This window comes from Ambystoma mexicanum, chromosome 14, assembly GCF_040938575.1.
Source record: "Ambystoma mexicanum isolate Mex_15411 chromosome 14, UKY_AmexF1_1, whole genome shotgun sequence".
Taxonomy (NCBI): domain Eukaryota; kingdom Metazoa; phylum Chordata; class Amphibia; order Caudata; family Ambystomatidae; genus Ambystoma; species Ambystoma mexicanum.
In genome coordinates, this window is record NC_090940.1 from 92,033,602 (window position 1) to 92,061,122 (window position 27,521).

The 27,521-nt window shown below is 44.2% G+C and overlaps 1 protein-coding gene across 1 annotated transcript in view; it reads right to left on the bottom strand.

Moving 5' to 3' along the window:
• Positions 1-836: 836 nt before the first annotated feature.
• Positions 837-27,521, bottom strand: part of SLC39A9 (solute carrier family 39 member 9) — a 304,084-nt gene continuing 277,399 nt past the window's right edge. The window contains exon 7 of the mRNA XM_069638583.1: positions 837-4,314. Within this exon, the coding sequence (XP_069494684.1) occupies positions 4,081-4,314 (234 nt within the window). The 3' untranslated portion in view covers positions 837-4,080. The remainder of the gene's footprint in view (positions 4,315-27,521) is intronic.

The window sequence follows — 27,521 nt, forward strand, 5'->3', positions numbered from 1 at the left end:
GGAACACGCCTGTCGACGCACAACTTAAAGTTTAGTAAAGAAGTCTTAATTACTCTGGCATAGACGCTTGGTCCTCTGTTGTGCGGTCAAACGAAAAAGTGACAATTTACTCCATGGCAGACAAGTAAAGTGATTACCTACCAACCCCCAGCATGCTTGAAGTCTGCATGTGAACAGTAGTGTTCAGACATTCTGCTTTTTGGTCACAAATACCATCAATCAAATTGGTAAGCGAAATCTGAGAGAACAGATTCTTCACTGCACCCCCTGCCAGTAGGATGGCCCACGGTTGAAGCGCTTGCCTAGAACACAGGAGACAACCCTGAACTTCGCATTCCCCGGCAACACCGACTCAGACCTTCATCCTTTCAAGGTTGATCAACCAAGTCCCATTAAATTGGATAACAAACAGCTGTTATTACATCATCTTGAAGCAGGAGGAACCACTATATAAAAACTGATTTTATTAATACTGAAACAGAACAACCTGAATATACCTCATTGCTTTTAATAATGTTGTGAATAGACTAGGGCAAGGGTCTGGAAACTGCGACTCTCCTGGTATAAGCCAACTCCCATGATCTTCACATTATGCTAGCCCCGGCTGATGGGAGTTGTAGCCCAAATCATCTAGTAGCCAAAAGGTTGCAGACCTCTGAACTATGGAGACATTGTCAAACCGGATTTCAGCTTGCAAACCGGAATACCATGCACCCCCTCCTTGGAAGAGCAAGGCTTGTACAAAATCAATCTCCTCAAGTAAGGCTCATAACTTGTAAAACAAGTGGTGTTTGGTGTAGCAATTTCAATAATTAAAGAACACCACCCTAAACACATCACCTAATAAAAATTTATTCATATCATAAAAGAAACTGAAAACAATGAATTTTTACTATTCACAATTAAAGTGAAAAAAACCAACACATAAGGCAGTCATTGATGGAATGATTCTATGTACATCATGTCCGAGTCAAAAGACCCACCTCACAGCTGGATAATTCACTGTCCATGTAAAAACCAGCTGCACTGCAGGCCCTGCCCTGTTAAGGTATGTAAAAGTTCCTCGAAAATATGGGGTAGGATAACACGCTCCATCTCAAATATGGGGTAGGATAACACGTTCCATCTCCTTAGGTGATTGAGACAACCAGAACCCTGGCCTATGCCAATGATGTGCCTCATCGGAATTGCAGATGACACGCAATCATAGCAGAGAAGCCGTGCAGTTGTCCACAACACCCTCGCAGCATGCTCATTTTCATACTACACAGAACGTAAAGTGGAACTGCTGGCTCAACCTTAAAGCAAACGTGGTGTTTCGATGGCAAGCCTTCTTAAAGCAGATTATCCGTTCCTTCTGGGCGAGAGTAATTAGCTTGGCAATCCCAAACTGAGTAGCAGCCAGATCCCCTTGGTGGCTTGTCTGAGCAAGTCTGGCTGTTTCTGGTACAGTGCAATGCCCAGTAAAGTGCTGCGGCTTCATAGAGCTCAGGATATGACTGAAGCACGTCAATCACAGACTTGGCTCCTGTATAAAATGAAAACAAGGAACATCCAACAATGATAATGCAGGGAGAACGGGATCCGATAATGCATCCAATCTCATGAGAAAGGGGAATCGGACATTTATGGTGAATTCAGGTACCAGAAAAGCAAGAACACTTTTGTACTAGTGATGATTATGCGGAAATTGGGCTTAGGAAAGAGAAATCATGCCTAATAAGCAATGATCCATCCTGCCTCTCTTGAAGCAGCAGTTACCCAAATTAGGAAAAAATGCCAACATTGACTCGGAGAAGTGATAGGTACTTCCTAATGTTTGAGACAAACACCATCCTCTGCCAATGGACAACATACTAGAAGAAAAGAGACAAGGGTGGGCTAGAATCATGAGCAGGACATTCTAGGACAGCTAAACCTTTACCAGCCCAGCAACTCTACTTGCTCTACATGGGCCTAGCGCAGGAGCAGTAAAAGATAGTATTTACAAAGACACGATAAAGCGGCAAACAGCAGACTGTTTCAGCGATGAAAGTAAGTCAAACCAAATATCCTCGACTGGTTTGTGAATGTTCTGTATATTCAGGTATATACTTGCTAAATCATCTATGGCCTCCGCAGCACGCGACCATCTAGCGCCTAGAGTAGCATCACATGGCAATACAGCACTTCCATTAGTAAGCTGTAGAGTAGAATGGGAGCAAACTGCAAACTTCCCAGCAGTACCAAGATGTGTACAGGGAATAGTGAGTGATGAGCAGTGGAAACGGTAGCTGTGCCATCAATATGGGCATCAACTACTCACCCCCTCTCCTCTTCATGGGTCGCTCAAAGCATAGGATGAAGGGGCACAGGATATGTGTTGCAATTCAAACAGCATCAACAAATCCCTGTCGCTAACACTGCAAGCCATTTTGACAGACTCTGCCCTACGATCAGGACAACAATTTATCACTCCTGCAAGCAACTCCACACTCTCAAAGTCAAGACATAAGGGGTCAATCACAGAAGAAAGGTTTGGAATAAAACAAGAAGAACTCCCTCTACAAAGAGTATTACAACACATAAAATGGAAAATCAGCAAGCTGCAAAGCTTCCAACAACTTGACACGAGTGTGGCAGGGAATGACATCCTACATTGTGGATGGACCAGGCGTCAGCTCGCGCAAGAAGGAACAGCAGCAGGAAATGGGAACAAAGCATCAAGGTCCAAAATGTCGATCTACTATCCTTCTCCTTTAAGCTACGCAGCTCAGAGCGCAATACTGGCCAAGTAAAGGTCATCCTTGTGCTGCTTACACTAGTCTACGGCAATAACGGACAGGCATCTGCTCCCTTAGAAATGGGAGCAGCCAAGCAGGTAATCGTAGCCTCAGTATCAGAGGAGCTCTTGGACAGGGGACTTCAGACAAAGGCGCCAGAGGTATCAGAGACTGAAAAGCAGTGTGAATTTTGGCTGAAAATCTACCTTATCCCACACAGGCACCAATGATTTAAGCACACACTGCTCCAGTCTGTCAATATCTTGAAACAGGCCCTGTGTGCAGCCATAATACAAGTGCTCATGTTTCAAAAGCATGCCAGTTGGGGTTCTGGTCTGGGCTTGCCACATTTCAATTGCCAAATGTATTGCACCAAATGGAAAGGGTCTTTTTGCAATGGCAAAGAGGTAGTCAGCACCACTCTTTACCAGTTGTATGCTGGCAAGTCTATTTGTGCAACTAGGTGATGTATGACAACAATGCTGCCAATCAGACCGTTACAATGACATCTGCCTGCTGTTAATCAGTATACAAACTCAGACTTATAAACTGGTTCACTTGTTAGGACCAATGCTGCTTCTCAACTGGGTCAAATGAAACCTTCCGCCACATCTGCTAAGCCAGGCCTTGCAAGGCTAGAGCGGGGAGAATCATCTCAAAACGTTCAGTCCCCAGGTGCATGTTCCCAAGTTAGTTCCCCACCAGGTAAGGGCCAAATGTTGCTTCAACACAACCCACACAGAGTGGTGGCATCAACCACGGTCCCCTTCCTCCCCACCTTCAAACCAGTACATCTTGGTGGCACGTGCCACAATTTTAAGGGACCACCTATACACAGAAATTCTTGTAAGAGGAGGTAGCCACGTCACATTCTGTGAGCAATAACAGTTTCACAATGACATCAGCGTTTTCCAAATACTTAGAACATTTTCATGATAAATTCCAACAGTTCTCTCCACCCACCTTTTCTTAAAACCGAATGGAATTGCACATAGTTGTATAAGATTGGGGGGAAATAAACAGAATTAAAAAAATATTTAAGAGAAAAATAAAGACCAATATTTACAGATTTCAAACCCAGCGGGCACAATATAGAAATGTTAAATCTCCCGAGCTAAAAACATTTCCTTTAGATTTCTTGATTTCCTCAAGCTCATTTTTATGAGCGGGTGCAGGACTTAGTAAGAAGGGTGGGGGTAATCAGAGGTTTTGCAACTGATGAGTACCACTTAAGCTGAAGAGCCCAGCGGCACAATTGAGCACCCTGGTTGCTTGGTTGATGTTGAAATGTTCATAGAAATGGTGTCAGACTTCATTTTTAATGCTGATGTCCAATCGACAAAACAAGCGGGATAAGGCATCCCAGAACCAGCGCTGCCACCTCGATCCGGCTGAGTCCTTTTGCTCCAGGGGCGGCATCGGGTTTGTGGCTGTGCCCCATTCCTCCCACCTCCGGCAGGACGTGCACAGTAGCCACATAGAGGAACGTGCCTGCAGAGAAGAGCATGGCTACCCCAGTGGCATTCACCTCCGAAAGGGCTTCTTTACTGCTCTGTGGGGCACAACACAAAGGGGGAATAAGAGGGGAGTGTTAATAAAGCATCACAAAGAGCAAATGATAAAAGCAAGGGCTCTATTCGGCATCACGGATTCCTCGTCTTGTGCATGTTAGGGGGGGATAGACCAAGTATACACCAACACACTGCGAGCTCTTCAGCAGATCACCCGCCAAAACGGAACGGTCATGTAAGCCTTCAATGACTTGAAAGAGGCGGGTGGAAAACCTTGGGATCAGTTGCAAGACCGACAAAGATCACAGTTACCCAAATAACATGCAAGGAATTCAGTAAATATCAAATAATATGCAAGCATAACTAATACCTATGCATGTAAAACCAATCTTGAAAACACGTGTGTGTTTCCCTTTGGAGGGCTAGATTATGTCCAAATCAGTCATTTTTAAATGTATTTCATTATGTTTAAAACAAAAACGTTAAAAACAGGGCACACCTCCACCATTAAATGCCTAGGGTAGATGTGGGCATCGGGAATGTTGCCATTCTACTGACTGTCAAACTTACCTACCTGCATTATTTAGATCAACCTGAGGCCTAATGTATACAGCAGGGACAAAGCCTTTCTATGCGGGTTCATCAACCTCACTTACCTCGTCAAGCCTTTAATTCGAATTATGTTGGTCGTTATTTTTCTTACTCTCCTAAACTCCCACCCAATACAACCCCCTCTGCACGTACATATGTACGTTGGTCATATAAAAAACATGAGCTGACCTAAAAGTTGATCACTTGAGTGTGGGTGACTAAACCACAGATTTCCAGGATCAAGCAGATGCCTGGGGTACCAACAATTCACTTGCTGCACAACGCATGCCCGGCATCAGTGGTCAACTAAATGAGGTTGGTCGGCTCCAAATGTTTTTAATTTAAAACTAGAGGGGAGGGGGGGGGGGGGGGACACTGCTTAAATTAGGGGTTCAGAATTTCACACACAGCCTCAGTTCGTAAATCTACTTCTTCAGTGTCAGGGAATCATCCAGCAAACAGCAATAACATAGCACGCTTTTCAGCTGCTAAAACGACTGCCAAGGCCTTTAAGAAAATAATGCTGTAATCTGAGATGGAAGATTTCTGGGGATTGGACAGCAAGTACATGAACTGACTTCTATCCTTAAAGAAAGTCTAACATGGCATACCCAGAGAACACACATTTCTCCCCGATTACACTTAGGAATTTGAAGATGGACGGTGAATAATAAAAACAGGACTTCCTTACAAGACGCCAAGGTTCCTCCCACATAGAAAAGACCCCACAACAGAAATGACCTAACAAATATAACGGATCACGAACTTTGCCTACCAACACAAATAGATTACAAAGAAAGAACCTGACTATTTAAATAACTCAAAGGGCAGAACTCCAGCTTTTTATGCACTGCACAAAATACACAAGGGCTCAAGGAATCCACCTGGCTGACCCATAGTGTTAGGCTGTGGCTCTATACTAGAACCATTATGTTATGTAAATTCACCGACTATTTCCTAAAACCACTGAGCCAAGAAACAAGTACACATTTGAAAGATACTATCACTACGAGTTCATACTTTGAAGACACACACTTTGATCCAGATACTCACCTTCTAGTGACAATGCACATTAAAGCACTATATACTTGCATCCCACAGGATGCATCTCATGAATGCATTAGCAACCACTTGACACAACACATGACTCAGGAGAGCATTCCAACAAACTTCAATGTGGAACTACTCACAAAAGCTTTTACTAGAAATGTCTTCCTATTTAACGCTACATACTATCTTCAAACATGTGGCACGGCAATGGGAGCAGCTTTTTTCCCCCAAGCTTAGCCAGTATGTATGTAGAGCTATTTATGAGGAAATTCATGTTGGAAACACAAACCCCTTTCTTCAAAGGATAACAAAATGGAAAAGTTACATAGAGCACATTATTTTTATCTGGCAAGGGCATCTCTAATCACTCAATGAGTTACATGAATTGGTGTTAGGGAGAATTCTCAAAATGTGCTAATTTCCCTTACCTTCCAGCAACTTTGCTGGATTTCTAGGATTTTATTTTTTTACCTGGGAAGAGTGAGCCTTTTTTCCCACTCATCCATGTATTTTGTATGCGTTTTACTTTTGTGTTCTTTTTATGGAGTTTTAAAACAACTCCATAGGCATCATCTTTTTCTGTGTGTCACACAGCACCTTCAGTGCAGTGGCACAGGGGGTGTCTTTCAGACTACCCACGGTTTAAATACCATCTCCCAGAGCATGTACACTTAAATTGGCTTTACTAGTCTTTTTAAATTTACTGACCCAGCACACACTATATTCCTATAGAGTGCTGGAGGGGTTGCCTAGCTTCCCCTGAGCCGTAACACTCGTGTAACAGTAAAATGTTACCTTTTCCTACTTTAAATGGCAGTGGTTTAGATCAACTACCGTGATTTATTTTTCCCCCGACAGCTAACAACGGTAGCTAAAAATCAGGTCAGCCATGTTTTTCAATATGGCGCCCAGACCCATCTGTAAAAACAGACTCTGGTCATTTTTCTTCGCCATTTCTTTTAGGAAAAGTCCTTCTTGTGTTTGTCTCTGGGCGCCAAACCAGGTTTGGTCCCTTTGTTCGTTGGCGGGCTTCAGTGCTGAAGCCCTCCTCTGGCGCCTGAGTGTTTGGGGTGGACAGGATGTGAGGGAGGTGCCCGAAACTCCCTGTGCTTAGTCTCCTAGGAGACCTGAATGCACTCTGCCGTGATTGGCTGGCTGACTGTCCAGCAAGGATAGCCACCCTGCTGTGTGAGTGACAGACAGGATGGAATGAATGGGGGAAAACTATTTAAAAGCCGGTCTCTGGGACTTGGAAAGCAGAGTTGACCACTGGAACGAAAGAACCGAAGATGAGCTGAAGGAAGATGACTGCTGCAACTCCTGGATGACCGGTGAAGCCCTGCTGCAGGTCCGAATTGCCTGAAACTCCAAACGACAGAGAAGCCCTTCAAGGTTAACTTCTTCCCTTGAATTTGGGGGGGGGGGGGGAATAGGGGGGGTACGGTCCTTTTATTTTTTACAGCACAGAGTCTTTCCGCACCCCTGCCCAACTAGGGGTACTCCCATCCAGATCTCGACGAAAAAGACAGTTGAATCTCTAATATCATGCCGAAATGTCTACAGAAAGGACTAGGACTCTGCCATTCAAGCCCCTATCCTCACTCAAAGCGAACTACTAGCAACATCAACCAAGGATTGGTCGAATTACCTTTGGAGGAAATAATTAACAATAGGTGATCTCTCTAACAAAAATTACAAGCCTTCAGGATGAACAACTAACCCTGACGCATACACTAAAAACCTTAAGGGTTTGTACATAGTTGCCGGGTTAGGCAGCCAGAAGGATCAGTAACATTTGACAAATATAAATAGCAAAATGTCGTCCAATGCACTAAACCCATCTTCTTTTTATATACGTATGTGTGTTGTATTTAAGGTTTTGGCTATATATTTACATGTGTTAAGTCAGCAAATGGATTTAAAGTTAAAACACTGATTGTTTGGTGTCACAAGTACACTTTGTTTGCTATGATTGTTTGTTTTCTTGAGAAATTAAGTTACAATTTTTATACAAAGCATGAATAAAAACAGGGCAATAGGAAACGTCCAATATAAAATGGTCTTTAAAAAATTGATTAACTGATCTTTTCAGCATTTATAATGTTGCTAAAGTGAAATGTGTATTAATTACCACATATGTCTTAATGAATGACACAGAAATTGGAGTCTTTGGAAAATGTGATTATTGTGACACCTTGTGTTACAGCAAGGTTCCTCCCACCTCTCCATTCCAGAAGTAGCATACAGCCACAGGTTAAGTGTGTGAGTGTGTGGCAGTATGGAGGACAGGCATTTACTGTTAAAAAAAATAAAAATATATAAAAAAAATTTCAGCAAGAACATTTCTAGACACTTTTTGAAGTTCTCCAATGGTGAAAGGTGACAAATTCCAGCCCGCCCCGCTAGACGAGTCTGAAAGACCCAGCAAGGCAAAAGTGTTGCAGAAATTACACTTGTTATTCACACCCAAGCACACCATAGGGAGTGCAAGTTCAGGCAAGAAAACTCCCAGCTAAAAGTACTGCAAAGCTGAAACAACAAATTACACACAGGGAAGGCGCAGAAGGGCATAAAAAAACAAAAGGTTTGGTAAGTAGTAGTGTAATTGTCAGAGTGATGGATGCTCCAGCCCATCATTAAAAAAGAAACAACAAAAAAAAAAAAAACAGGACTGAGCTCTAGTTTTTAACAAATCACCCTATTATTCATCTGCCATGGCTTTCTAAAATTTTAGAAAAAGTAGTAAGAGTCGCAACCCCAATCTCATCTGGATTAAGCCCACCTTTAGAACATTTTCAATTGGTTTTCTTCCTTTTTCATGGGATGAACCTCCTAGCCGCCTGGAATGATATTCTCACCTCGGCTGATATAGGATACCCATTTCCAATTATAACATATCTGCAGTGTAAAATATGAACGGATATCAAGCTGGTCGTGCTCTAGACTGGTTGAGGACCTTTTTCTGGCTGACCGGAAACAGTCTATACAACTGGGTCATGGTCAATCTCCATTAATTTACAGCAGGATGTGGTGTTCCACAGAGGTCTCAATTGCCCCCCCGCACCTCCTGAATTTGCTTTGACTGTTTACACTGTTGCATACTCAGGGTTTTCCATATTTTCCCTATGCAGAGGACACCCAATTTCTGGTGTTTCCAGACCTTCCAAAGGACCTTTCTGGGTTCTCCTGTGGCCTTGAATGCGTCAGTTTGGATGGGGGAATACAGCCTGAAGCTTGATGCTACTAAAACAGAGACCATGCTGCGGAGACAACTTTCAAATAATCCAGTGGCTTGTCCTCCCTCCCCCAATTCTTCCATAGCCTTTGTCAGGAAAATGTGAAACTTGGGATCCTTAAAGTAATCAGATTTGTCCCTTAACACCAAAGTTGTCTTCATTGTTAAAACCTCTTACTTGACCCTACATCAACTGAGGATGATGCTCCCATTCATTCCTATACATTTACAGCATGCTGTTGGTGCCCTTGTACATTCCAGGCTGGGATATGCAAATGCCATGCATGCTGGGCCACCAATGGATCTTATCAATAAGATTTATCAAATCATGTCAGTCAGTTCAAAACACTACAGTATGGTTGCTTTACAGCCTGGAAGAATCTCGATTATTTCCCCCCATTTTGAGGGGGGGGGGGGGGGGGGGGACTACACTGACTTGAGAAACAAATTGCATTTAAGGTTTGCTGCTCCATTTTAAAAAGTCTTAATGGTCTACACCATGAACACTTCTCTTAAAAAAACATCCTTCATGCTCAGTCTCGTATACGCAGGTGTTCGGTCACAGCATGTTCGTACGGTCCCAGCCTTAAAATGCTCATCTCTTCTGTGCAGGTCCTCCAACTTTGGAACTTACTTCCTATTCACATTCGGGTCTCAAATTCTTCACTTAAGTTTAAGAAGGAATTGAAGACTTGTCTATTCACTCCCACAGCTCACAATCTTTCTCAGCGCCCAGAGGCAATTAGATTGTCTTGGCTAGTTTAAACCAGTGTTTTAAAAATTACCTGAAGCAATCTAAAGGACCGTCCATTATGGCCAGGGGCTTGTGCGAGGAAAGCTGCTGCGCAACATGGTTCAGTCACATCCCTTTCCTGGAGACATCACATAACTGTGGAGAAAAAAAAAAAGGGGGGGGGGGGAGTTGGGTGCAAGTAAGCAGGCTTGATAAAAACAGATGTCACTTTGGATGCAGTTCCCAAAAGGGAGAATACATGTCTGCAAGTCCATATAAGTGAGTTTTCATGGCTCAGAAAAAGAGCTGGAAGGGAGATAAAAACGTCTGAAAATTATTTTTAGGGAGGGGGGGTGATAGATGTGTCCAATCAAAACAGAGAACATGACCGATGAGTGGAGGAGCCTGAGGCATGACCTGCAGGCATGACTGTACTGCACAGCGAGTGCTCTACCCCGTGTAGCCTTCAGGAGGACATTCCAAACGTGTGGAAGAAAGGAGAAGGAACATAAGAGTATGGGTGATTGGTATCCAGTTATAGTGCTGCTCAACAAAATATCTACAGGAGGAACAGTGCTATGTTTCTGTACACTAAGCACACCATCCAGCACTTTACCCAAATGTTCTGGTACTGGAGTTAGATGGCAACTGAACTCAGTCCTAGAATATGCGAAAAAGTACTTTCTGGGGATCAGGGAAAAATCTTATCCGATCTGTGATGTTTTGGTAGGCTTTAAAGGGCGAGCGGCAGCTAAAGAGCAGCTTACACGGGTTGTGATATGCCTCATGTACGCACAGTAACTTGACATTTCTCCAGGGTGAGCACCTGACTGAGTCTGAAACGACATGCTATGGACTTGAACAGCTTGTCAATTTGATCTTCTTTAGAAATGAGACCAACAATGGAAGAAAAGCAGAAATCATTTGGACGGTGAAGGTAGAGGTTCAATAAAAAACCTCTTTGACAAAAGGCACCAATAATAAAAAAAGGGATACAATCCACTCTTGCATAATTCAAAATAAAGGGTCCCCAACCTCAGCAGGGGTACGGGATGCTTTAGCTAAAGGCATCAGAGCCAGGGAGGGTCATTCTGTTAATCAAAAAAGCCAACTTGTGTGAAATGCAAACGAAGAAAGCTTGATAAAAACAGACCTTGTAGCCGGCAATGTTTAAGCAACGAGTGACGAAAATGAGTAAGGGAAGCTACTTGTTTAACTGACACAAGTACATCTATTAAAGTACAAGGCACACCTAATAATGTGCTCAGAAAAGCAAGGCCAGACAGTACAAGATGTATGGCTGTATCCGTTGCACCTACTCAGCACCACACTACAACCAAATCAGCAGAGATCCCTATCAAAAGTGGAACAGGCACAGCCCAACCGTTCTAACCCGTTCGCCACCTTTGGCAACGTAGGCCAAGAGCAGGCTTTACCTTTCTGGAGGGGTGTGAACTGGTACAAAGCAAACCAAAGAAAAACAGTTGTACCAAAATTTAAGAATGCTCAAACAAGGTTCTATAAAAACAAAATACAATATTTTAGAAACAAACAAAAATGCACACACACACTAATGAATACACTATTGGACCACCTCTGTAAGGTAAAACAGAAAACGCAGACTTGAGAATAAAGGGGCACTTGTGTTTGTAGACAGGGGTGCTCAGGCAAAGATTTATGGCGCAAAATTTGAAGTGAATGAAGAAGCTATATAAGTGGGTTTAAAAGTCATCAGGGTCCTTATGGGCAGACTAGGGGGTGGGGGGGGGGGGACAGGGCTTCCTAACATGGTGGTTTGGTCATTGGGTTGGTGATCTGGTCAACTGGGTCCAGCACAGAGCGTGGTCCAGCGACAGCATGAAGATGCTCGGGACAGACAGGCGATGTCCATGTTGGCGTAGCTCACAAGCTGTTTGAGGCAGGAACCAGGACGCAATGGTGATCCTTAACTTCAGGTTAGCTGAAAGACCCATGGGCAAAGGGAGATTTTCTGGCCTTCCCATCAGGCAGATTTTCAGAGGGCACTTGCAGGAGTTCTGTCGCCTCCAGTGGCAGGATCCTGGGTACCATTGCTTTAGTTACAGAATGCCTAGTCCACAAAGCCGTTTCAGTGCAAATGTGAGCTTGGGATGGGTAGAGAGAAGTGCTTTCCTGTTCCTTCCTTCGAACCTTTTGTCTTCACATCCATGGCAGAGATCTTTGGAATAGACTGTATCCCCCAACAGAGTTCCAGGTGAATCCTTCTTGTATTAAAGTTCAAAGATGAATCAACGAAAGTAAGGGGCTCCAACTTTCCAGCAGCAAAACGTCGCAGCAGAAGGGTGGAATCTAGGCTGCCATAAGCAAAGTGTCCTTTGCCTGCTAAAGTTATACTGAGGGTGCCTTGCTCGCAGGAAGTGGGCAGGGCACAGGAAGTATGGAGAGCCAGAGCAAAATCCAAGATGGTGAAATGCCTTTGGGCTAAACGTCTCCACTGGACTATACCAACTCAAACCCCTTCCTCTGTCTGCCCAATTCAAAAGGACTCCAGTAATCAGCACACTAGATTGAGAGGGCCTTTGTGATGGCAGGACTGTCTTGGAAGCACCGGTTTTCTGAGGACCTTCCGGGGAGGGTTTATATGTCCTGAAGGAAAGTGTCAACCCTCCTCAGGGAAATCAAAGGGAAGTTTCCTGGGTAAGGTCCCACATGGTCATTACAGGTACACCAAAGCCAGACAGATAATACATACCAGATCTGTAATGAATGAGTCACCTCACCAAGCTGACATTGCAGTGCTTGCAGGGTTGTAAATGGATAATCTCAGTAGCCACCATGTCATAATTAGATGTACACACTGCTTCAAGTGGGAAAAGCGAGGGTTTGCTTAGAACCACACTGAAATTCCATGCTGGTGTCAGTCTTGCTATGGGTGGGGTTAATGATCCTAATCTCTTAATTAAAAAGCTGTTGTGACTTATTTTCCACGCTTATTTATTGGTGGTCTATATACTGTATTGTGCTAAACTTGTAAAGCACGAACTAAGGCTCAAGAGGATCTAGGCGCTGACAAGGACAGACAGTGCAAAGAAACAATTCCACAATTCAAAATATTTTTAAAAAAAGATACATTTTCAGTGCTCTGCAGGATTGGCGAAAGTCTCCAAAAATATGCAGTGAAAACTCAAGCTTGTTCCAAAGTGTAGGGGCAAGAACCCAAAAAGAACGGCCACCCAAACGGACCTTCTGATAACATGGGACTCTCAAGGTACCAACTTGCTTTTCAAGTAAGTTGCCCTGTGTTGTGAAGAGCCCGATGAGTAATACGCAAGGCCTTAAACTCCACTCTCGTCTTTACAGGCAATCATTGAAGCTGCTGCAACATGCTTACAGATGGGGCAAGTCTTGGGGCATCTAAAGCCAGCCTGGTTGCAGCATTCTGAAGTACTTGTAGCCGCTGTAAGAACTAGTGTGGTTCACCCAAGTAAACCATGTTAAAATAACGTAGAGATCGCATTACTGCTGCAGTGACCACTTTAATATGGCATTCTGTAGGAATAAAGACAAATGTTGCGCAGCACTTTGTATCTCCGGTTTTATTAAACACAGACTGCTGATATTTGAGCTTCACAGGAGCCAGAGGGAATAAGCTTAACACCGGGCCCCTGTCTTACACCAAGTGCCTCTGTTAAAAGTCTCAGAGTCAGGCCAAACATCTTGGCTCCAGGTGGCATGAGCCGTCTGGGGACCGAACACCAGCAATTCGTTTTTCCTCATTAAGTTTTAGGCAGTTAGATGCCATCTAGCTGACAGAGGTTTTCAGTTTACAAGGGGACTCCGTTACTGGCGAGTCCAGGTGGAACACCAAATGAGTGCCATCCGCCTATGTGTAGAAATGCACTCCAAGGTTAGAAATAAGATCAGCCAGAAGACGTACATAGAAATTCAAAAAAGGATCGGCAAAAATGCTGACCCCCGAGGAACACAGCAGGTCATAGAAAAAGCTGGAGAAACCGGAACCTGGAAAGACAATGCCTGGGCACGTTTGGCAAGAAAGGAGGCAAACCATGCCAATGGGACCCCTACGACTCCAGATTGTTCAAGGCAGCGAAGAAGAATGTCATTGTCCACTGTATCAAAGTGTGATTTATGTCAGATTTCATGCTAGACTCCTCCAACTTTTAAGTGCCTAACCCATGATCAAATCCATTTGGCACATCACTGCGTTTTTTGTAAGGGGAACGCGTTGCCCCTGAGCCACCGTTCGGGCCTGATACCCTTTGCTAGGACATGATATAGGCTTTTAAAAGTACTTTCAAGGGCTTGTGTTTGCCAAACCCTGGTCGAATACTTATGATAATTAAATTACTATGTCCTTTTCATGGCATTTTGGTAGATTTATGGACCTGCTCTTAAACCAAAACAAAATTCCTTGTTATTTACTAAATAGAAACCAGTATTGGCTATTTTAGCATCTCCAAGAACATTCTTACATTTATCCGATAGTTAAAAGTGCAATCATTCTAGGACTTCATGAACCAGACTGCTAAATTTAGTGTTGCTGGTTAGGATGTTTTGTCTTTATATATGGGTCACTGACAGAAGCATTTAGAGAGACGATCTAATTTATTTCGCCGAGGTTGGGGCAATGAGAATCACTGTCATGCGTTTGTACATTATTCACGGTAGACTCTTGTTACTCTGGAGTTGAAGGATAAGCAAATATACTGTATCAATGGATGAACAATGTGTTTTCTCGTAAACTGTGTTATAGGAATTCAAAGTGAAGCATTGGCCTGGTCACTGTACATTTGTCTTGCTGCAGTCACTCTGCTGAGACATGGTTTGTAATATTTACTTTGTTATGACACATTTCTGTGCCTCCACCCTTTGTCGACTTCAATCCGATTGTGCATTTTTGGAATATGTGGGATAATCCCCCTTTTAAGACATGTGCATATGACTTACACCATCTTGGACAACTTGCGCAATGTCCTGTCTTACCACCCACTTGCTGAAGTAGTGTTGTCGGTCTTCAATAGTACAGGTTTGTGAGCAACAGGTCTAAAACTATTTCAGTGGTAATGCCACTGTCAATAATTCCAGAACACTGATGTAAGACTGTTTCTACAGCACTAGAAAGTGCACCCCCCATCCCTGGTTACGTTATGTTAAATCATTTATACAGCGCAAAAGCCCTTGGGCTTATAGGCGCTAATCAGTACCGGGGCGTTTGAAATATTCCAGAGTTCCTACCCTACACAAATAACTTGTTTTTCAGGAGTTTCCTAAACACAAGGTGGTTTTCCTCTTTCCGTGTGGATTCAGGCAATTCATTCCATGCTCGAGCTGCCAGGACCAGAAAGGAGCGCCCTCTTCCCTGAGCTCTTTGATGCAATCTATTTTCAGAAGAAAAGCTTTTCCTGATCGCAGATTCCTCATAGGTTAGTCTACTACCAGCCTATCCCTAAGGTACTGGGGGGGGGCAATCCCCAATATACATTTGTGAGCCAGGGTCAATATCTTAAAGGCAACTCTAGCTGCCACAGTGTAGCTCTTTCCTGGCTAGAGATATTGGGTTTTTCCGTGTCAGTTTATACACAATGCTGACTGCTGCATTCTGTTATTTTTTTTCAGTGTTTGTATTGACTTTATACTCTCTGCACCCAGAAGGCAGTTACAGTGGTCCTAACCGCAACAGAATGACAACTCTGGCCAACTTGGCACAGATCTCTTTCGTAATCATTGGTCGGATTAACCTTAGAATTCTTAGATAGTAGTTGGTATTTCTTACGATCCCTTGGACCTGGGCATCAGCATTAAGGCTTGCCTCCACATAGACAACACGTGTTTTGACCTTGGCCACTACCGGAATTAGGTTCTTCTCTGTAGAGAAGCTTTCATATGACTGACAAACTTTTCCTTGCTTGTTTGGAGCCATAGATCATTAGCTCAGTTTTGGCCATGTTCAAATATAACCAGTTAGACATCCAGTTTTGATTTCCTGGTACATGTTTCTGAGCTTCTCTTGATCCTCTGAGTAACTTCCATTCAACTCCATTGTGAGCTGAAAGTCATCAGCATAGTTGGAGAAAAAGAATCCTAATCTCCCAACTCCAGGGATAGTGGCTGTATGTATATATTAAGAAGCAGGGGTGACCAACAAGCCCCCTGAGGGACTCCACACATCAGAAGAATTGCCTCTGAAGCATTATCTCCACAGTACAAATTTGATCTACGTTCCTCCAGAAAAGATTGTAACCAAACAACTGCTTTTTCCAAGAGCCCCCCTATCACTTTCAGCCTCTCCAATAAGATACGATAGTCTAAGATGTCAAACACTGCCGAAAGATCTAAGAGGGTTAACAACCCTTTTACAACCACCACTGAGGGAAGAGGGCAGGAGCCCCCCTCTCCTGCAGCCACAGACACCAGGCAGCAATTTGAAGTGAGTGCAGACCGGCACTCTGCATATTAAACGGCCTGCCTGACCGTGTCCCATTCCATGCCTGACCTACCCATGCCGGGCACAACGCGGCACCACAGCGAGGCTGAGCCTCGATCTGCCCTATAATTTGCATTCTACATCCGCCGGCAGGCGGATGCGCCGGCAGCCTTGTACGAAGGCCGTACAAAGGCCCTGTTTGTGCCTGTTCGTGTCCTGGAGCGGTAAGGAGCACTCTAACACGAGTCTTATAACTTGAGCTGGCACAGGAGCTCCTCTCGCCCGTTCTCTGCCTGCTCTTGCTGCCTCTGCCGTCCCGTCTACCAGACCCTCTGGCCCCACGTCTACCACCACCAAGGTAACTTTATGCCTCACCGCCATTCCGACACCCCTGCTACTGTCATTGACTCCTTACCAAATTCGTATGAACACCAAGACATTGCCCAAGTGTGCACACCTGCATTCCCTTTAACCGACTTGTGCACCAAGACAACCCTTTGTGCAACTGTAACACATTGCATGAGAACCTCTGTATACTAATTAACTTAGCCTATTGCACCTCTCACATGTGCCCCTCTAGACTAGGCCTTGCCTGGTGGGCTGCAACCCACTTTACCTGCTAAATCTCGAAATTAGAGGGTGCTCTATGTATTCTAGTCCTCCTGCCACATTTGAACCTAATTGGTGTTCTATGCATCTTAGCCTCATTGCCATATTTCGAATGTAGACGGTGTCCTATGCATTTCAGCCTCATTGCCATATTTCGAATTTAGATGGTGTTTTATGGCCCAGGTCCAGAATATAAATGCACACTGGTGTTACTAAGCCTATTCCCCAGCCTACCAATATTCTCACCACTATTTAGCATGTTTCCATCTACTACTAGTTTGTTTGCCTGCGTCCTCATCGTCCTAAACATTGTAATTCAGCTTAAGATGTCTCCACATTTACCCAACATGCCTTCTCCAACCATGCTTATCAACCAGGCACCATACTTATAAACAACCCTCAGTTACTACCCACCAGTCTCCCTCGTACTACCATAGATAGGAACCTAGGACTTAGAGCTAGACTAGCCAAAGTCTATGAGCCTCCCGCCCGCTCACTGCAACTTTGCAGAAGTCCAAATAGCAGCCTCCTCGATCCAGTTCTTCCACGAAAACTTCTAATCCACCCTACAACCTCACCCCCAGACCCTCTCGCAACCTCCCTATTCAGGGCACTCTCAAATCAACACAGGACAAACATCATAACTACTATGAAAAACACAGCAGCCCTAAAATCAAGGGAGCCCTGATCAACGCCAGATCATTAGTAGCTCACGCCATAGAAATCGCAGACTTAATCCTTAAAGATGATCTTGATTTCCTCGCTATTACCGAGACTTGGCTACACCCTGCAGCAGGCCCCATGCTCATGCTAGCAGTCCCAGATAACTATTCCATCCTGAGACAAGATCGCCCCAACTCCAGAAGAGGGGGGTGTCGCCATTATACAAAAATGCAGTCTGTCCATGAGACCAGCAACCTCCACCAATATCCTCTCTTGTGAAAAACTCAGTCAAAGTTCCACTCACTAATACCCAAACCGTCAATATCCATTTGATTTACCGCCCGCCAGGCCCCATCGGCTCCTTTGATGAAGACCTCAACGCCATTCTATCCAGCAATCTCAAAAGCTCCTCTCAAGTTCTCACCCTGGGGGACTTGAACATGGGCTACAACGACCCGGCAGACCAAACAGCCAGCACTATAGTTAACACTCTTGCTGAACTAGGCTTTGCGCAAAGAAGTATGGCACCCACTCATTCGAAAGGTAGAATACTTGATTGGGTGGCCGACCACAACTGCCTAGCGAACATCACAAATATCTCACCACTAGTCTGGACCGACCACCACCTGGTATCGTTCTTGTGGTCCACTGCCAGACCCCCACGTTCGCCTATCACCACGGCCCCTCCTACTCTCACCAGAAACAAGAACAACATTACACCAGAAAGACTCATCCTGAATCTACTCCCCACACTTAACACACTCCCCCGACAACCTGGATCCAGAGATCCTGGTTGAATACAACAAGGTCATGGCTACCTCGTTGGACCTCATCGCCCCACTTAAACTCAAGACCTAGTAAACCGAAAAAACGCACCTTAACAAATGGTACACTCCATTCCTCAAAAACCTAAGGCAGCAAAAAAGAAATTGCAAGGCTACCTGGAAAAAATCCCCCTCAGCCGCAAACAAACTCAAACTCTCCAAACTAGCCGCACTTTATAAAAAAGAAATCTACCTGGCTAAACAAACCTCTTGACTCTCGCATATCCCAAGCTTAATCTAATATGAAAGAACTCTTCTGTATACTTAAAGAAGTAGAAACCCCCATACTACCCCCTGATACTTGCACCAAAGATAAAAACTGGTGCTCAAATTCAAAACGCCTTGGCAAATAAGATCGTGACCCTTCAAAGCAAAATTTCTAGCAAAAAAGCTGCCCTAAAAGACACTCTCCATTCCAAAATTCAGGATAAGCGCACGACCACAGATCCTACCCACTTCAAGTTCTCCAAAGTCAATACTCTTGACGTAGGAAAAATGATCTTGTCTTTGAAACCATCTAACTGCCAGGGCGATCTGTGCCCAGCACAACTCATCAAAGATGCCACCCGCGACCTCTCACCCTTCATCACTAAACTGATCAATGCCTCCTTCAACACTGGCTCCATCCCCACCAATCTAAAACAATCCTGGGTACTTCCATTACTAAAAAAAAAACCTACTCTGGACCCAGCCATACCCACAAATTAACGACCCATAACGACTGTTCCCTTCCTAACAAAAATCCTAGACAAGGTCGCATATGTACAAATACAGAAGCACCTGGAAGAACACCACCTCTTAGGATCCAGACAATCAGGTTTCCGTCCTCAACACGGGACTGAAACTGCACTTATTGACCTGAAAGCTCAGAATGATACACTCAGGGACAAAGGGCAAGTTGCCTTGCTCCTCCTCCTTGACTTATCTGCAGCTTTCGGTTTGGCCGACCATTCTGTCCTATGCTTACACCTCCATACAGCAGCACACTTCTCTCCCGAGGACATTACATGGATCCCCTCATTCCTTAACGGAAGAACGAGGGTCTTCTCTCCCACTGCTTCAGCAGACCCCATACCCATCACTTGTGGTGTCCCACAGGGCTCCTGCGTCTCCCCCACACTGTACAACATATTTACCAAGCCCCTTTTCGATGATTTGGATCATCTCGGTATCACCTACACTAATTACGCAGATGATACCCAGATCCTACTTCCGCTTTCTGGAGATTGTGGAAAGGATTTGGCCTTGCTAAATAGGGTGTACATCATCATTCAGGCATGGATGGTCACTCATGGACTATGCCTGAATGATGAGAAAACTGAGCCTATCATCCTGGGTACTACGTCCAGTTTAAAGAAACTTAGCCCTGCCTACAAGATGGGAACAATATCAAAGTTGGACAGGAGGTCAACACATTGGGATTCTAACTTTTCCTTCAAAAGCAACTGAGTTCCCTGGCATCCTCATCTGCATACACGTGCAAATTAATCCGCTCAGCCAAACCATTTCTGTCAGACACTAGCTGCCTCACACTCGCTAGAGCCCTTATACTATCCCGCCTTGACTATTGTAACACCCTTTACCTGGGAACCTCCAAGGCTACCACCAACAAGCTACAAACCCCTCCAGAATAACACCCCGAGAACAGACCTAGGCATCCCCAGAAGAGAGCACATTTCAGGACTCAGCCAACAGAACAACTGGGTCTCCACTAGAGACAAAATTCACCTAAAAACAGCATCACTTACCTACAAATCTCTTAACAATGCCGCCCCGATCTACTTGATCAACAGATTCCATAGACAAGCCTCCTCGAGACCCCTCAGAACTGCATACAAAGACTGCCTCTCTGTCCCAAATTTCAAACTTGCCACTATAGGAGGCAACAGTTTCCCGGTAAAAGCAGCCAACCTGTGGAACTCCTTGCCTCCCAACCTTAGAGTAGACATGCCCTACCTGAAGTTCCGGTCCAAGGTAGTTTAATGGCTGAAAACGAAGGACCACCAAGATAGCTAAGTGCCAAGGCTATCACTTCATGCTATTCGCACACTGTGTAACCACGTGTGCCCACTTTGTACTCTTGTTTATAATGTATATATTGCCTGTTCTCCTCATTATGCTTTGTATATACTTCTATTGTCAATATGTACATTTTATATTTTGTAACCAAGCTTCGCATATTCTTGTAAATGCTGCGCCCTGATACCCCTGGGTATATCCGCGCATTATAAATAATAAAACAAAACAAACAAAACAACACAAACCCTAATCGCTTTTTTTCCAAGGCTTCCAGCATTTGTGTTTGTAAATCAACTAATGCAATCTGTGCCGTGAGCACATCTAAAGCCAGATTGTTTCTTAGGATATATTCCAGCAGCTACCATATGTATTTGGAGTTGGATGGCCGCAATCTTAACTAATTTAAGCATGAATGATGTGTTCGTGATTGGACACCGGTTGGGTGCATGCATCAGGTCTAACCCTGGTTTCTTCACCAGGGGAGTAACTGCCACATCTTTTATAAACTGCTGGACAGTACTATGCTTGAAGGAGGAGTTTACAAATCTACAAAGGAATGGAATAAAGTTATCCTGATGTTCATATATGACTCTAGAGGGTATTGGTGTCCTGAGAAGCTGGTCGGATGCGTGTTTTTAAGGGTTTCTTTGATTTCAAGTATGGTGGTCTCCTTGAAACTAAAACCATCAGGTGATATCCCCTGATTTACGCTCTTTTGGCCAGAAGCACAACTTTCATCTATCCTTTTTTGAGGTTCATCCCTACAATAAGTTATTTCCTAATCTTGTTCTGAGCTATCAGGAGTTTATCTGCGAAGGCCCATTGTACTCGGCCGCAGTCATCCTTAGAGGGATTTATCTCCTGCGTCAGGACTCTGGATTTTTCCCAGGATTTAAAGACTCTGAAAAGATCTTTAGTTTGATTCCCTGCAATGTTAATTAGATCATTATAGTGGTTACACTTGGCTCTGGTAATCCTTTCTTTATATTAGTTTTCTTTGCATGTCCACGCTGCCTGATTTGTTGGATTTTGGTCTTTTTTGCCATGCATGTTCCGCTTATCGTTTGTTTGTTTTTAGTTGTGCCAACTCGGTTGAAAACCAATCTTGATGATTTGGCTTTTCCTCAACACTTCTCAGTTTGCTAGGAGCAAGCCTGTCCAAAAACTTCATCTCCTCATTGTAGGTGTTAACCAGAGAATCAGGATGATCCGAATCATTGGTTTTCGACCATAGGTCACCCATACATTTTGCCCAGTCTTTTGCTGTAATTTTTTGGTAGTTTCTACTTACTACCTTATGTGATTTTTCATGATGTTTAAGCGGGACGGGGAGCATTAATTTGCATCGAATTGTGGCATGATCAGACTATACACACGGGGTAGTTTCCATCTCAGTAAGTAATAAATTACCACTGGCAACCCAATCTAAGGTGTTGCCTTGATATGAGTGGGCTCGGAGTTGTGTATTGTGAGACTCATTATTCACGAGTGTTTCTAATTCTAGGGCTTTATCTTTTTTATCCCCTCTCCAAAGATTAAAGTCCCCCTGTAGGATCACTGTGGCATTTGAGGTCTGCATCGAGGATCGCATATTAATACCATTTTCATTAGATTTCATCGACTCCCTAGGGGGCCTATATAGCAGCAAAAAGTAAATGCCGACATTATGATTGGGGGCAACCTTAGTATGAAGTATGTCGCATCCCTCACAGTCAATATTCTTAACGTATAGCACCAATTTCTTTTTACAGATCATAGCTACCCATGTGGTTGGGGCACATATGTTAGGACTATGATTTGGGTTTGAATGGGTGCCCTAGCTAAAGGTTAAGTGTATTCTGCCATTGTGGTGACCAGAAGACCTAGTCTACAGACACTAGGTGCTCCCCTGTGACAGAATACCTGTGAAATAGCCATTTTGAGTTTTAGAAACAAAATGATACTGGTAGCTGTCTCTGAAAGGGAGGGCTGCTAATCAGAGCCGCCCCATTCATCATGCTAAAAAAAAAACATAGTTCACATGCACTCATGTTCAACCAGTTTACTGACCAGTTTCAGCAGCTGCATTGTGTTTTGGCAACATGACAATGAGGTGATGTGCATGTCTGCCAGCAGCTGTTACAATCAACGTCTGTAGCCGGCATTTGCCTTAAAACGTGTGCAGTCGAAAAATCTAAATTAAATAATATCATTGTGGGGCAGAGAAGCTTGTGCAAAAGACAAACCTAAGCCATGACTGGTTCTAGCATGGTGATCTCTAGGAATCCATAGTTATGCTGGCCAAAACCTTTTGTCATTTGTCATCTTGGTTTCAAGTGACCATCCTGTCAAGCCCTCCATTCACTGTCTGGGACTGGGTTTTAGCCAAATCACACAATTTGGGCTCAGCTACAGCAAAAGCCTTCCTATTCACTGGGAATGTGTAGTCACCCCCAGGAAGATATGAATTGCTCCTAGGACAGGGGGTGATAGAGTGCTTTAACGGTTAGTGTTAAATTTCTCTTTTAGGCAACTTTCCGTCCATATTCCATGGACCCACAAATTTTATGATTATGTTTTTGACCCTGTCCTGACATTCAACAGAGAAGTGAAGCCTTCAGCTTCACCTCCCTGGGCTTTTACTAATTTGTTATGGGGAAATGGCCTAGTTGTTCAGACTATGTTTCCCATTTAGTCTTTCTACCTTCTTTGGTAACTTTTTAACATCGTACACAGCATCTTACAATGCAGTACAATGGGGATACTTTCAGCTCACCCTAGACTCCCATTTCTGGGATTTGTGGTTGTTTGTTAATGTGCCTACGACAAGCTGGTGGCAGCAAATAACTTATTACCATGTTTGCTATATTTCTAGTTGGCACAATTGCATTTAACAAGTGGCTAGTGGCCAAAGATGGCTATGCTCCCAGATTTTTCCCCTTTTTCTTTGGCCATTTTGTTGTTTGGCCTTCTTCCCGCATTCTCAGGTCAGGAAATCCCTAAAATGGTCATCCATTTGCCTGGGAAAGCTACTGTTTTTGCGGGCTAGTGCATAGCGTGTGTGGACCTAGGAAGTGGGTTGGGACTACCTGGTCCCCATCCACAAACTGGTGCCAGCGAGTCTGGTGTGCATTCATGAAAGAAACCCACAATGGTCCCAGATTGGACCAAAGCTGGCTGAGCGAGTGGTGAAGATTCTCCCTATTGGAGGCCTGAGTTTGATCACTCACCTGAATTTAGGATAAGGAGGAGTTCTGCCGCCATTCCAGCTGATCAGAGACAGAGCTAATAATCCTTTGTACATGTGCAGCCAACTGAAGACCAGAGGACTTCTGAAAAGGCCTGGTGACCTTTCATGGTGCTTCAACCCTTTGGACTGGTGGGACCAACCAGTCTCGACACCTTCTCACAAGCCTGGGGCTTTCGGAAGTGTCCCTGGAACACCCAGTGGAATGACCAGCTCCAAATTGGTCTACCATTCCCGTAGAGTCACTGTTCCTAGTTTTCACCATGGAACTTCGGTGGTCGCCAGCTAGTCCTACAATTCGCCTTCCTGCCAAGTGTCAGCTTACCAGCATCAACGCATCTTGCCCTGAAAGTCAGTCTGTGTTTGCGACTGGAGAGATGCCTGCTGTCACCCGCTAGAGGCGGTCCTCCCCGCCATCTAGTTGAAGAGTCCTGTATCTGTGCCTGCTGCATTTCTTCATCAGAAAGGGCTGCACCCAGGTCCTGGGCACAACCAGATTCTTCTTTGCACCCGCAGCTCATGGACGTCTTCTACTGGATCCAACAAATGGAATTCGTACCTCCAGTGACTCCCAATCAGACCAGTCACTTGTGAAAATTGGAGTAAAGGCGGTGAGTAAACAATACATAAAGCTGCCCTCATCTCCTCCATTCAAAATATTTGTGAAGAACTTTGATTTATTCCATTCTTTCGCTTTTTAAACATTTGCTTAAAAAGCTGTTCTAAGTAATAGGAAAAGTATCTTACCAGTAAAATCCTTATGAAGTCTTTTGGAACATTTCTCACCACCACAAGAGCTCTTCCTGCCTTTATCCTCTCTCCTAAAAGAACTTTGCAATGTTTGGGCACAAGGCCTCATTTAACTTAGGGATTGGACTTATGCAATGAGAAAACCAGTCTCCAAGAATAGTGGCCCTAACTTTATAATTACTTACCTTCCTTTCAGGTGTTGAGGTGAATTGTATGCATTCTATAACCAAAAGGTGACTGTAAATATGTTTTATGTTTAGCGTGTCATTTTCCTAGTGTGTTTTTGGGCCTATAATAAATAGAATATTTTTCTACTTACCTTTCTTAATAGTATCATTGTGTATTTCATTGTATGTGGACTTACGTGCACCCCTACCCCGACTCACCTCTGCTGAGACTAATTCTTGACCACACTCCACGCTTACCTTGATTGGGTTTGGCTAACTTCTCAGAGTTCCCCCATTCACTATACCTAGGGGGGCCTCCTGAAATCCTTCCACCAGGCCAGATTTGAGAAATGCATTTTAACAGATTGGTTCTTTGGCCTGGCAGAGCCTAAGAACATCATACTAGGGTCATAATTAACAGTTTCTGATATAGGCAGACAAATGAAGGGGCACAGAAGAGTAGCTCAGGAGAGGACTTTCCAACAAGAAAAAGGTTCTACCATCTTGTGAATTCTTAGGGCTACCAAACATCTTGTACCCCCTCCCCAACTTCCTGCAGACCAGGCACTCTGGTTATGACATAACCAGGGCAAGGATTCTGAAATAGCAGCCAGGAATAAACCCTTCACAGAATGCTAAGAGGTCATCAATCCACTGTAGAAGATAGACCATTTAAAAAGGTAAGGCCAACCCTTAGTTAAATCTTTGGACTCCTGATGGAGGAGTACATCTGGCCTTTTACCAGGAATACCGCCTGCTCCAAAGCCCTCTGCCATAAAGGTGAAAATAAAGGCTCCAAAGTGGGGTAAAAGACCCTTGACTCAACCATCACTGAGGAACATGTGGGGTAAACAGCTGGCTGGGCAAGACCTTCTGCAGCAGATACCCAGAATCCTGTGTAGTCGAGGGAACAGAACAATGCAAGTACTCGCCAAGAGCTTCCTGACTGGGAAATGCAGAATTGAATTGATTATTTATATAGCGCCTATACACAATGTGTTTCAAAGTGCTTCAAGGCAGGGAGGGAACAAGGGAGAATACAGTGACATTCTTACAAGTAGTTGATACGTTCAGAATGTGAAATTAACTAACGTAATCAGCCTCGAGACATTTCAGATAGTGCAAGAACTTTTGACAATGATAAGGAGGGGGAAGGGGAATGAGTCAGACTAGCGGCTACATTACTATGCCCAACAACAATTCAGGTAGTGCCGGAATTTAACAATAGTTATGGGTTGGGGGGGTTGGAATAAAAAGAGAAGGAGAAGAACAAAACAAGCGACTATCATACTAGGCCTGACGACGTTTCAGATAGTGGTGGAGGAGAAAACAAAAGGTGGGGGCGGGGGGAGCTTGGTAACAACAAACAAAGAAGCTGCTATCAAACAGGTCAGGAGACATTAGTGATAGAGCAAGGGCTACTGACAATAAGGAGGGGGGGTAGAAAGGATAATGAGACAGACAAGAGGCTACATTACTATGCCCAATGACAAATGAGGTAGTGCCGGAATTTAACAATAGGTGGGATTGTAAGAAGGTGGTCTGTAGATCAGGAAGAATACTATGTTGGTTTGGTCATTGTGTTCTATCTTGATGAGGAGGATTCACAGTATTCTACGTTGGTGTTGATGAGTTGAGATGCTCAGATGTGTCTTTGTGTACGATTGCGATTCTGCCTCCTCTTTGGTTTTCTCCGTTAGATTGTATTTGATAAAAAATTGTCCGGTATCGGCTCGTTCGTAATGGATTTGTAGTTTTTTGATAACCAAGTTTCTGTAAGAAAGAGCACAATGGGTTTCTATTGAGCGTTTTGCCATGGATCCAACGTTGAGAAAGCTGCAGTGAAGTTTGTTTGATTTTCCTTTTAGTTTGTTGTTCGTATTGGTTGCTCGGTGTGTTGTTGGTTTAGTTTACATTGCTGGTGGGTTTTTTCCTGGCTGAACCGGTTGGTCAGTGTGGATCTTTGGTGATTGGTCTCTTCGTTGAGTAGACTGATGAGGTTTATGACAAGGTTGGTTGGTTTTGGTTCGTTTCGGGTGGTGAATTGGTGTGTTGGTACCCGTCCGTTGTTCCAGTCTTAGGTGATGCAGGGCATGTAGAGGGTAATAGATTCCAGTTTGTCCCAGATTCTGGTTCGGGTATTGTGCATGGTGTAAACCGGGTTGGGATGGTTTATTACTAGTCATCTTGCGTTTGGTGTCCTAGTGGGCTCTGTATTAGTAGTGCTTATTGCCTCGGTTTGTTGTTGCTGGTCCATCATTACTTACCACGCAATGGTAAGTGGAGAGGTAGCGGGTGATGTAGTCTGACTTTGCTCTGTCCTTTGTAGTTCTCCTCGGGCCATCTGGGCTGTTTTTGTCCAGTTTTTCAGGTTCCATGTAATAATGTCCCAGCGAAAAATTTCGCCATGCACCTTGCCGAGCAGTTTGGGTTTTCTTGTCATTTCTGTTGACCATTCTGGGTTCTTTGTCTTTCTTGTGACGAGGCATGATGTTTGAGTTGTGGATTGTATTCCCTTGAGTGGGCGTCCTCTTTGGATTGGTGCGTTTCTTGGTCCTTGGGGTTTAGTCTTTGTTGTTTGTGGTTGGTGAGGTAGTGGATTGTTGAAACCTCAGTTGAAGACCTTTGTGGTTCAGTTTGGTCACTGCTCTTACTGTTCTGGCTCCTATGTGGTTTTTGGCATTTATCTTAAGGGTCCTTTGGTTGTGGATGCTGGACCAGTGGTAGTAAACCCTTGCGGTTGGGTCGTTTAGTGGTATTTTCTTTCAGACTCTGATGTTTGAACTCGCGGTGGGTAGAAGTGTCTGGGTTGGAGAGACAGCGATTGTTCAAAGGGCACCTGTACCTTAGCTACCAGGTATTGTCTGGAGGCCCAACAGTCAATGCAGTCACACCTGGACTTGGGACACGCAGTCAGAGGGAGAGGGGCACAGCAGTCAATGCAACAACCTTAGACC